This window comes from Aquarana catesbeiana, linkage group LG08, assembly GCF_042186555.1.
Source record: "Aquarana catesbeiana isolate 2022-GZ linkage group LG08, ASM4218655v1, whole genome shotgun sequence".
NCBI classification, from domain to species: Eukaryota; Metazoa; Chordata; class Amphibia; order Anura; family Ranidae; genus Aquarana; species Aquarana catesbeiana.
In genome coordinates, this window is record NC_133331.1 from 48,538,170 (window position 1) to 48,551,304 (window position 13,135).

At 45.0% G+C, this 13,135-nt stretch overlaps 1 protein-coding gene across 10 annotated transcripts in view; it reads right to left on the bottom strand.

Annotated features, from left to right (window-relative positions):
* LOC141105739 (alpha-2-macroglobulin-like protein 1) overlaps positions 1-13,135 on the bottom strand; it is a 251,128-nt gene that overhangs the window by 60,481 nt on the left and 177,512 nt on the right. For 8 of the 10 annotated variants that reach the window (XM_073595817.1, XM_073595818.1, XM_073595815.1 and 5 more), the window contains exon 20: positions 4,400-4,529. In XM_073595817.1, coding sequence (XP_073451918.1) covers positions 4,400-4,529 — 130 coding nt within the window. Of the gene's footprint in view, positions 1-4,399; positions 4,530-6,935; positions 6,993-13,135 lie in introns of all 10 variants that reach the window. The other 2 variants (XM_073595819.1, XM_073595811.1) reach the window with 1 other exon arrangement.

Consider the following 13,135-nt stretch of genomic DNA (forward strand, 5'->3'; position numbering starts at 1 on the left):
AAGTTATTCTGCTGATCATACACTATATTACCAAAAATATTGGGACACCTGCCTTTACATGCTTATGAACTTTAATGGCATCCCAGTCTTAGTCCGTAGGGTTCAATATTGAGTTGGCCGACCCTTTGCAGCTAGGAGTGTGTCTGAGAATGTTTGACCATTTATCCAGAAGCGCATTTGTGAGGTCAGGCACTGATGTTGGACAGGAAGGCCTAGCTCGCAGTCCTAGCTCTAATTCACACCAAAGGTGTTTTATCAGGTTAAGGTCAGGACTCTGTGCAGGCCAGTCAAGTTCCTCCACCCCAAACTCGCTCATCCATCTCTTTATGGATCTTGCTTTGTACACTGGTGCACAGTCATGTTGGAACAGGAAGGGGCCAGCCCCAAACTGTTCCCACAAAGTTGGGAGCGTGAAAGTGTCCAAAATATCTTGGTATGCTGATGCCTTAAGAGTTCCCTTCACTGGAACTAAGGGGCCAAGCTCAACCCCTGAAAAACATCCCCACACCATAATCTCCACTCCACTAAATGAATTTTGGACCAGTGCACAAAGCAAGGTCCATAAAAAATTGTGGTGGAGTAACTGACTGGCCTGCACAGAGTCCTGACCTCAACCCGATAGAACACCTTTGGTGTGAATTTAAGATGAATTAGAGTGGAGACTGCAAGCCAAGCCTTCTCATCCAATGTCAGTACCTGACCCTACAGACTATGACTGGGATGCCATTAAAGTTCATGTGTGTGTAAAGGCAGTGTCCCAATACTTTTGGTAATATAGTGTATGTGGACTTGGTCCTTTAATAATTACACTTGCTCCATCATGGCAACTTCTAATTTATATCCCATGTTTACATAATGCTAGCATACCATGTACGGAGCAGTCCCATCATTCCGTGCCCAAAGGCCAACGTAATACAGCTGACCATGGGTTAGTTATTGGGTAGAAATTGTAGCACAGAGGAAGCGCATAAAAACATAGAAAAGCCTACAAAGTAAACATGATGTTAACTAGAAACTTCAGTGCTACAAGGGCACAGTGCTTACTACTAAATTACCATGCTTCCCAGCTCTGTATTCTTTTTATTACAAACTTTTTTAAAAAGTAAACAATTACATTTTTTTTTAAACGTTTGGATGGAGTTGGAAAAGGTTTTCGATATGATCAGTTTGTTTTGCAACATTTTTTCCCCATGTGATATAAAGTTTTATTGAAAAAAAGTGTCAAAAAACAAAGTTACAACCAAGCACTAAACCCCCCCCCCCAAAAAATAACTGACCCTGTCTCACCCCCATGTACACACAAATGTAAAGACATCCATCAGACATATCTACGGACAAAAATGTTGCTTGTGCTCAGGGTTGGCGAATAGTTTGACCCAAACATGAGTTCGGGCCGAACATTGGCTGTTCGCCCCGTTCAGGGGAACACCCGAATTTGCAGGAAGTTTGGTGGGGCTAACGGCCTGCAATGCACTGCACATAGCACAGTGCATTCTGCTCCCTGATTGGACAAAGCTTTGCGTAGGAAAAGCTGGTTGTTAAGGAGCGCGGTCGGGAAGCTGGCTGCAGCTTTCTTAAGAGCCCTTGCACACTGGGGCGGGGGGCGGCGTCGGTGGTAAAACGCCGCTATTATTAGCGGCGTTTTACCGTCGGTATGCGGCCGCTAGCGGGGCGGTTTTACCCCCCGCTAGTGGCCGAGAAAGGGTTAAATACCACCGCAAAGCGCCTCTGCAGAGGCGCCTTGCCGGCGGTATAGCCGCGCCGTCCCATTGATTTCAATGGGCAGGAGCGGTAAGGGAGCGGTATACACACCGCTCCGAAGATGCTGCTGGCAGGACTTTTTTTACTGTCCTGCCAGCGCATCGCTCCAGTGTGCAAGCCCTCGGGGCTTTCACACTGGGATGACAGCAGCGGCACTTTCGGGGCGGTTTGCAGGCGCTATTATTAGCGCAATAGCGCCTGCAAACCGCCCCAGTGTGCAAGGGCTCTAACAACTTGACAACTGTGCAATAGCCAAATGGTAGATATAGTGTCGTCTTCCAGTTCTGGGAAGCCATCATATGACGGCCTCCTGTGATTACGTCCGCTGCTGGGCGCGGGCAGCGCGCTCTGTGTTCGCAGTGTCCTACAGGCACTGCCGAACATAGATTGAGGTAAAGAGCCAATCAGGGGCTCTTTACCGCATGATCAGCTGTGTGCAAACACAGCTGATCACAATGTCAACAGAAGCTGGTTATCGGCTCTCTTCACCGCTCCTTCTCATGCTGTCAGCGCATGGAGAAGGGGAGAAAATCGGCTTCTGCAAAAGTGCTGACAATTTGTGCCTACCACTGCTGTCAATCAGTGCCACCTACTGCTGATAATCAGTGCCCATCACTGCTGCCAATCAGTGCCCACCTACTGCTGCCAATCAATGCCTACCACTGCTGCCAATCAGTGCCCACCACTGCTGCCAATCAGTGCCCTCCAGTGTCTCCTCATCAATGTCACCTATCAGTGCCACCTACCAGTGCCCATCAGTGCCATATCAGTGCCCATCAATGGCACCTATCAGTGCCCATCAGCGCCGCCTATCAGTGCAGCCTCATCAGTGCCTCTTCATCAGTGCCATCTCATCAGTGCCCATCAGTGCAGCCTATCAGTGGCCATCAATGCCGCCTCATCAGTACTGCCTTACCAGTGCCCATCAGTGCACATCAGTGAAGGAGAAAAATTACCTGTTTGCAAAATTTTATAACAAGCTATGGAAAAGTTTGGGTTTTTTTTTTCAAAATTTTCGGTCCTTGTTTATTTAGCAAAAAATAAAAACCCAGCAGTGATTACACACCACCAAAAGAAAGCTCTATTTGTGGGAAAAACAGTTATAAAATATTTGTTTGGGTACAGTGTTGCATGACCGCGCAATTGTCATTCAAAATGCGATAGCGCTGAAAGCTGAAAATTGGCCTGGGCAGGAAGGGGGTAAAAGCGCCCAGAAGGCAAGAGGTTAAGACACTTCTTAGAATTTTGGCACACGTCCACATGATAAATGCCAGTGCGAGCGAAGGATTCATGTACCTGTTGTAGACACTCCACCCTCAGTACAACCGTGCTTCCTCCCTGCAACTGCCCGGCGGTGCACCGGTGGGGATTTACACACAATTCCTCATCTGGTTTGCTCCCATTATAATTGACAGCAGGCAGGAGGTGGATCATTAGCCAATAGACAGCCTGCTATTGGCTTTAGAATCTACCCACTGCCAGTTACAGGGTGAGAGCAGACCTGATGGGGAAGTAGTGTTTCAACTTTCCCATTGTGCTCCATCCACTGCAGCATCGCTGGTTGCTAGGAGGCTGTTGACTGTGAAGCTGACAGCAACTTTAACAACCAGTGACAGTGACAGGTTAGCAGTAGCAAATATGCCGCTCTACTACACTGTGTAAAGCAACAGGCACTCTGCCTGTCTCCGCATAACAACTTAGAGTAAGTCTTAATTACCTCCCCTTTCATTATCTACAAATAGGAGTCAATCATTTTTGAATTTAGTGCATTCATTTTTTACAAAGTGGTACTATTAAGAACTACCTGAATTTACAGCACCTTTCGGTAAACTTACCAAAATCAAGGGAAATAATTTTTCAAACTGGCGCAGGCCATTTAGATATCTACAATATTGTGCTCAGTATGTGGGGAGGTGTAGTGTGGTGTGGCAGCAGTAAACACACAGAATATGGTTGTAAAGTACAGAATTTGTATTAATGCAGAATCCAGTAATTCACAAAAACCCTGGTGGGAAGGCACACGACCGGGGCCACTCATGGTATATAACAGCAATGTGTAGCGGAGCAGGTCTCAGGCCAACAAAATCTGTTTTGAGGGTTGGAATGCAGCCTGGCCAGTCCGAACCCAAATGGGGGAGGACTCCAGGAAGGTTGGCTTGTTCCTATCATTTCCCTACCCATAAGGAACCTCTCCCTTTCGCTAATCACTAACCCTGTCAGACGGGTGACTTTTCCCTACACTACCCACAGGCGAAATGCATGCCAAGCCTGGGAGCCAGGGCCTTAAATAGGCTCTGCCTGACCCAAGATGGCAGCAAGAGTCACATGAGGAAACAGCATCCAATCGGATAGCTTTCCCACTGACCCAGGAAACCAAAGATGAACCATATTCCTCTTGACTTCCTCTCCCCTTGCAATGCCACTGTGGTTGAGCGCCACCTGCAGTAGGGAACGTAGACAGCACCTACCAACAAATTTACTAGTAAGATAGCAGAGATGAGGGTGAGAGATCTTCTCAGATGGGACATTTACCACCATTATACAATTTACAGCTTGTTGTAAAAACAGAGACCTGAGAATAAAATTCAGTGTCAATACACCTTCTATACAATGTAAAATTAATAAACAAGGTGCTCACGGAATTGGCTCAATCGACCATAGAAGGGTTTCAGGAAAGTAAGTTCGAGGTTCCATAACAGAATCCACCTCGCTCTCAGCATTTTCTGCTGGATCATCGTAGTCAACAATGTTCATGACACCAGGCGGTGCTATAAATATAATGGTAAAAAATTAGATCAAAGCTTATAGCTACATAATGGAAAGGACAGTGTGAAAGATAGGAGGATATAAAATAGACAGAGGAGGAAGATATATCCATACAGTCAGTATATAGAATGTAGAGTGTGGAGGAGGAGGATATATCTGTACAGTCAGTATATAGAATGTAGAGTGTGGAGGAGGAGGAGGATATATCAGTACAGTCAGTATATAGAATGTAGAGTGTGGAGGAGGAGGATATATCAGTACAGTCAGTATATAGAATGTAGAGTGTGGAGGAGAAGGAGGATATATCAGTACAGTCAGTATATAGAACGTAGAGTGTATATACTGACTGTACTGATAAATACTCCTTCTCCTCCACACTCTACATTCTATATACTGACTGTACTGATATATCATCCTCCTTCTCCTCCACACTCTACATTCTATATACTGACTGTACTGATATATACAGGCATACCCCACTTTTAAGTACACAATGGGGTTTATTTACTAAAGCTGGAAAGTGCAAAATCAGGCTCACTTCTGCATAGAAACCAATGAGCTTCTAACCTCGGCTTGTTAAATTAAGCTTTGGTAATAAAACCTGGAAGCTCATTGGTTTCTAAGCAGAAGTGAGCCTGATTTTGCACTTTCCAGCTTTAGTAAATGAACCCCATTGTGTACTTAAAAGTGGGGTATGCCTGTATATATCAGTACAGTCAGTATATAGAATGTAGAGTGTGGAGGAGAAGGAGGAGGATATATCAGTACAGTCAGTATATAGAATGTAGAGTGTAGAGGAGAAGGAGTATATATCAGTACAGTCAGTATATAGAATGTGGAGTGTGGAGGGGGAGTATATATCAGTACAGTCAGTATATAGAGTGTGGAGGAGGAGGAGGATATATCAGTACAGTCAGTATATAGAATGTGGAGGAGGATATTCCAGTACAGTCAGTATATAGAATGTAGAGTGTGGAGGAGGAGGAGGATATATCAGTACAGTCAGTATATACAATGTAGAGTGTGGAGGAGGAGCATATAGAGTATCAGTACAGTCAGTATATAGAATGTAGAGTGTGGAGGAGAAGGAGTATATATCAGTACAGTAAGTATATAGAATGTAGAGTGGGGAGGAGAAGGAGGATATACCAGTACAGTCAGTATATAGAACGTGAAGTGTGGAGGAGGATATATCAGTACAGTCAGTATATAGCATGTGGAGGAGGATATATCAGTACAGTCAGTATATAGAATGTAGAGTGTGGAGGAGGAGGATATATCAGTACAGTCAGTATATAGAATGTAGAGTGTGGAGGAGAAGGAGGATATATCAGTACAGTCAGTATATAGAACGTGGAGTGTGGAGAAGGATATATCAGTACAGTCAGTATATAGCATGTGGAGGAGGATATATCAGTACAGTCAGTATATAGAATGTAGAGTGTGGAGGAAAAGGAGGATATATCAGTACAGTCAGTATATAGAATGTAGAGTATGGAGGAGGATATATCAGTACAGTCAGTATATAGAATGTAGAGTATGGAGGAGGAGGAGGATATATCAGTACAGTCAGTATATAGAACGTGGAGTGTGGAGGAGGATATATCAGTACAGTCAGTATATAGCATGTGGAGGAGGATATATCAGTACAGTCAGTATATAGAATGTAGAGTGTGGAGGAAAAGGAGGATATATCAGTACAGTCAGTATATAGAATGTAGAGTATGGAGGAGGAGGATATATCAGTACAGTCAGTATATAGAATGTAGAGTATGGAGGAGGAGGAGGATATAGTGGTATAGTCAGTATATAGAATATAAAGTGTAGAGGAGGAGGAGGGGGATATATCAGTACAGTCAGTATATAGAATGTAGAGTGTGGAGGAGGAGGAGGATATATCAGTACGATCAGTATATAGAACGTGGAGTGTGGGGGAGGATATAGTGGTATAGTCAGTATATACGTGTGTTGGAAAGGATACATTTGTATTTTTAGTATATAGAATATAGATTTTTTTAAATTCTTTTTTTAATTTGTAGGTCTCTAGAACGGTTTATGTTTGCAACCACCTGACTCTGACTTTAATTTTTCTTGTTTTGCACATCTTTTAGTTTAGCAACTTATAATTATTATATTTGCTTTGTATGTGACGCAAAGTTTGTTTTTCAACAAAGTCTTTGGCAAAGTGATTAATTGACTACAAAGTATTTTGTTGTTCTTACGTAGGGTATGAGCAGTGTTTGTTCAGAGCTCAGAATGCAGAGAGGAAAAAATGTAATTTGAAAATTGCAGCAAAAATCAAGAAGGTAAAAAAATTGCAGAAAAAGATGATTTACAGATTACGAATCCTATCTGTGTAGTCAGTTCGCTTCACGCAAAGCTCCTTTCAAAGGAAATAAAATACTTACGGATACTTTCATAGTCCACAGAATCAGGCTCAATAAGTGCGCGATAGCCTGTGTAACCTACAAGAAAGCCACATTCATTGAGATTTGTATGGGCACGGTGCAAATTTGAACTGAAAATTAGATATGAAAGCTATAGTACCCCCTGAGGACAATTCAAATAATTCTAGAGCATGATTTTTTTTCCACTGATAAATATGTTTCTTAAATGGTTTTCTTCTTTATTGCCTCTATCAGTAAAGTGAAGGTCCGATGCAAACTGAAAACTTGCATCTCTGTTTGTTGGTTGTTTTTGTTTCTTCATATAATGTACCTTCAAATCAGAGCTGGAGTATCCACAAGGCAATATAGGTAGGAGTGTAGGTTCTGCTGGATGTCTAGGGGCCCCAGCTATAACCTTCATTCTTCTATAATAAACCAGAGGAATTACACAATTGGCCAAAGCTGAACACCTACCTATTACTTTACAGGAGGATAAGTTTTGTAGGCAGTAGGTCTCTGTTGAAGCCCTGAAAGTACCAAAATTGCAGATGATGGGCTTTGAGAATAATAAGAGAATGACGATAGAAAAAGATCAAACGGCCCATCAAGTCTGCTCTGTTTTTTTGTCGGCGGAATATACACATGTTGTCAAAAGTATTGAAATGCCTGCCTTTACGTGAACATGAACTTTAATGGCATTTAATTCTTAGTCCGTAGGGTTCAATATTGAGTTGGCCCACCCTTTGCAACTATCACAGCTTCAACTGTTCTGGGAAGGCTTTCCACGAGGTTTAGGCCCCTTTCACACTTGTGCGACTTTTCCTGCGACTTTGGACATCAGAGTCGCATGACAAGTCATACCCTATGATTCCCAATGATAACTATTAATATCTATGTGACTTCAAGTCGCACCGACTTCAAAGTAGTCCCTGTACTACTTTGGTCCGACTTTGATGCGAGTTGAGGTCCATAGAACTCAAGTTTACACAGGCATTCCCTGAAATCGCGGCAGAATCGCACCTACAAAATCATGCAACTTTCAATTTGCAGCAGTGGGAAAGGGGCATTAGGAGTGAATCTATGGGAATGATTGACCATTCTTCCAGAAGCGTATTTGTGAGGTCAGGCACTGATGGAGACAAGAAGGCCTGGCTCGCAATCTCCACTCTAATTGATCCCAAGCGTGTTCTATCGGGTTAAGGTCAGGACTCTGTGCAGTCCTGTTAAGTTCCTCCACCCCAAATTTGCTCATCCATGTCTTTATGGACCTTGCTTTGTGCACTGGTCCAAATCATTTGGTGGAGGGGGGATTATGGTGTGGGGATGACAATCATTCTTTTGCCCTCCAAAGAATCCTCAATACATTAGGAATATCTACTTACCTCCAAATGATGTACCTAGTACATCATTGGACTTCAAGTGGTTGCACCGGGGTGATGCCTGCAGCTGCAGGCATCACCCTGGTACCGTCTTTTAGAGCCAACGGTTGGCTTTCTTGTAATAGCAATTGGAGTGACTGACTAGCCGCTTAATTGCGATTACAAGCAGCGGGAAGGGACACCCCTCCTCACCACCTTCTTCGGCTTGCTCGGGCTCTCCCGTCCCTCTGGGAGACTCGAGCTACCAGCTGCAATGTCCAGGATCGGCTTTGATCGGGTCTCTGCTATGGTACCATGGATGACATGCCATCACTTACAGTTTACTCAGGTGTCAATGGCGCCATTTTTAAGAAAATCAAAAGTATTTAAAAACAGCAAGATCAGTGTTTTTGAATACTTTCGATTTTTAAAAAATGGCGCCGTTGACATCTGGGTAAACTGGAAGTGATGTCATGACATCACTTCCAATGCTTTCAAGGGCAGAGGAGGGATTTGGGGTCTTATAGACCCCAAATCAATCCATAAAGAGTACCTGTCACATGCCTATTGCTGTCAAAAAGGATATTTACATTTCTTGTGATAAAAGTGATAAAAAAAAAAAATACAAAAGTGAAAGTAGCAGTTAAAAAAAAAAAAAAGTGCCTCCATCCCCCCAGTACAATCGTGCACAGGTGAAAATGTGCGTCAGTCCTGCTCACGATTGTCCCAAACATGTGATGTATCGCAGTGAATGTCAGATCATGGGCAGTAATTCTAGCACCAGACCTCCTCTGTAAATCTAAAGTGGTAACCTGTAAAGGCTTTTAAAGTGTCGCCTATGGATAGTAAAATTGATGTTGTTTGACATGTTTAGCGTCTATTTACTCGGCGCAACATCATCTTTTATATTTGACAACAAAAATTGGGATATTTGTGTTTTTTTGCATTGAAATCCAAAAAGTAGATTTTTTCCCAAAAATTGCTTTGAAAAACTGCTGCGCAAATACCATGTGATATACCGTATTTATCGGCGTATAACACACACTTTTTTCCCCTTAAAATCAGGAGGAAATCGTGGGTGCATGTTATACGCCGATCCCCACCAATCTCTGCTGATTGTGAGCGGAGTGATCGCCGCCGAGATACACATAGCCGAGTGTACTCGGCTCTGCTCACAGTTACGCCCAGTCCTGCCATTGGACCTGTGTTATGTCCAACATAGGGCGGGACTGGGGGTGACTGTGAGCGGAGCCGAGAAGAAGCCCACCAATTTATTCTCCAGAGCCTTCTGCTTTAAAAAAATATGTTTGGGGGTTCTAACTAATTTTCTAGTAAAAAACTGATTGTTACAAGTAAGCAAAAAGTGCCAGAAAAAGCCTGGTCTTCAAGTGGATGTACTGTATAATCTGGTTAGACCAATCAGCTTTAGCACATGTCACAGGGGTGTAAGAAGAAGTCACCACTTGTGTCCTGAAAAGAAGTGAAAATCAAACAAGGTAACTAAACCCTCACCACTCCATACAAAGCAATCAAATCTGTCCTGGGTGGAATTGCTCGTTAGGCGCCATTTGGAGTAGGGGTAGGCAACCTTTTGAGCACAGTGTGCCGAAAAATATTTTCAAAGAAATTGAGAGTGCTGATTTTTTAACAAAAAAAATGTAAACTTCACACTCTCAATCACGAAAAGGATTTTTTAATAACGTAAATGCTGTAAACTACTTGAGTAGTAGTGAGAAATTAACATCCTGTACTCTCACGCCTCAGATAAGTCCCAATTCCTGAAACTCCACACCTCAGATCACTGTCCCCCCTACACATCTGTCCCACCACATCTGCCCCACCACTGTACCACCCTGCACATCTGCCCCACCACTGTACCCCCCTGAACATCTGCTCCACCACTGTACCCCCCTGAACATCTGCTCCACCACTGTAACCCCCTGCACATCTGCCCCACCACTGTACCAGCCTGCACATCTGCCCCACCACTGTACCACCCTGCACATCTGCCCCACCACTGTATCACCCTGCACATCTGCCCCACCACTGTACCACCTTGCTCATCTGTCCCACCACTGTAACCCCCTGCTCATATGCCCTACCACTAACCCCCTGCTCTTCTGTCCCACCACTGTAAACCCCCTGCTCATCTGCCCCAGCAATGTTCCCCCTTTCTCATCTGTCCCACTACTGAACCATCTTCTCATCTGTTCTAACACTGAACTTATCTGCTCATCTGCCCCACCACCATAACCCCCTTTCTCATCTGCCCCACCACTGTACCTCCTGCACATCTGTTCCACCTCTGTTCCCCCTGCTCATCTGTCCCACCAATGTACCTCCTTTCTCCTCTGCCCTGCCACTGTACCCCCCTGTACATGTGCCCCACCTCTGTACCCCCTGCTCTTCTGCCCAACCACTGTAACCCCCTGCTCATCTGTCCCACCAATGCACCTCCTTTCACATCTGCCCCACCGATGTACCCTCCTGCTTTTCTGTCCCACCACTGAATTCCCTTCTCATCTGCCCCAAAACTGAACTTCCCCTGCTCATCTTTCCCACGATTATAACCCCCTTCTCATCTGGCCCAACACTGAATCCCCCTGCTCATTGCTCCCACTACTGTACCTCCTGCACATCTGCCCCATCACTGTAACCCCCTGCTCATCTGCCCCATCACTGTACCCCCCTGCTCATCTGCCCCACCAATGTCCCCCCTTTCTCATCTGCCCCACCACTGTGCCTCCCTGCACATCTGCTCCACCGCCGTACCCCCATGCTCTTCTGTCTCACCACTGAACTATCTTCTCATCTGTCCTAACACTGAACTTATCTGCTCATCTGCCCCACCACTGTAACCCCCTTTCTCATCTGCCCCACCACTGTACCTCCTGCACATCTGTCCCACCTCTGTTCCCCCTGCCCCTCTGTCCCACCAATGTACCGCCTTTCTCCTCTGCCCTGACACTCTACTACCCTGTACATCTGCCCCACCTCTGTACCCCCTGCTCTTCTGCCCAACCACTGTAACCCCCTACTCATATGTCCCACCAATGCACCTCCTTTCACATCTGCCCCACCGATGTACCCCCTGCTTTTCTGTCCCACCACTGAACCCCCTTCTCATCTGCCCCAACACTGAACTCCCCCGCTCATCTTTCCCACCACTGTAACCCCCTTCTCATCTGGCCCAACACTGAATCCCCCCGCTCATCTGTCCCACCACTGTAACCCCCTGCTCATCTGCCCCATCACTGTACCCCCCTGCTTTTCTGTCCCACTGCTGAACCCCCTTCTCATCCCTCCCACTACTGTACCTCCCTGCACATCTGCCACACCACTGTACCCCCTTGCTCTTCTGTCCCACCACTGTAACCCCCTCATCTGCCCCATCAATGTACCCCTTTTCTCAACTGCCCCACCACTGTACCTCCCTGCATATCTGCTCCACGACATATCCCCATGCTCTTCTGTCTCACTACTGAATCACCTTCTCATCTGTCCTAACACTGAACCCATCTGGTCATCTGCCCCACCAATGTACCTCCTGCACATCTGTCTCAGCTCTGTACCCCCTGCTCTTCTGCCCCACCTCTGTTCCCCCTGCTCATCTGTCCCACCAATACACGTCCTTTCACATCTGCCCCACTGCTCTACCCCCCTGCTTTTCTATCCCATCACTGAACCCCCTTCTCATCTGCCCCATCACTGTATCCCCCTGCTCTTCTGTTCCACTGCGGAAGCCCCTTCTCATCTCTTCCACCACTGTACCTCCCTGAACATCTGCCCCACCGCTGTACCTCCTGCTCTTCTGTCCCACCTCTGAACCCCTTCTGCTCATTTTCCCCACCGCTGTACCCTTCTGCTAATCTGCTCCACCGCTGTACCCTCTTCTCATCTATGATATGCATGATATGCAGAGTGGTGAAAGGAAGCAGAGATGAGACACATCTGTCCTGGCACACTCATCCTGCTAATCCAACTCTCGCATCCAGCGGATAGGATGCATTAAGGTGAAAAAACATGAGGGTTTACAACCCCTTTAATGTAAGGGGTGCTTACATAATTTTTGTAGCAAGTCTCCTACTGTAGTACAGCAACATGAATCACGTTCTATGACCAAAGGACATCTTGCTCCAATCAATCAAGAGAAAAGGTATCCTTTGAGAAGTGGTGGAGGTCAGTCTGCAGCTGCTATGAAAGAAATAACTTGGTGTGAAAGAGTCTACCATACCTGATGTGATTATTTCTAGATGTTCAGCCTTCCTAGAGGGAACATGGATCAATTACCATGTTCCTCCAGTGAACCTGAATGTCTTGGGATGTTGAGAGATAATCTTGAGAAGAATAAATGCTATGCTACACCAGATGCTAAAACCACTGTTCAGTAATGTTGTTCCTGCACGACCTGTTGGACAAGATGTTGTCTTGCACATTGAGAAGTTGTCAGCAGGAAGAGGTGAATCATCTGTGTGTCTGTTGAATCCAGTAGTGCTATAAAAGTACTTGTGGTGGTAAATGAAATGAGTACAGACGGAAGCTGGGCCAGACTTAGTGTCAGATTGCCATCAAAGAATGATGAGGTGGCTACACATTGAGAAGAAGGTGTCTTTCTCACCAATAAGGGAGTCGTAGTAGAACACATAAGTAAAAAAGGGAGCTGCGTTCTCAAATGATGTGTTAATCCAAATATGATATGATAACAAACAAATATAAATGAATTAATGAAAAAAGCGATAATTCCCAAAACAATGAATCCTGTGACATATATAAAGTCCTCAGGTATCAGACAAAATCTGTGAACGATTAAGTCGATAAATGATCAAAGAAAATTATTCTATACTGTAACATTGGAGGTTGTTT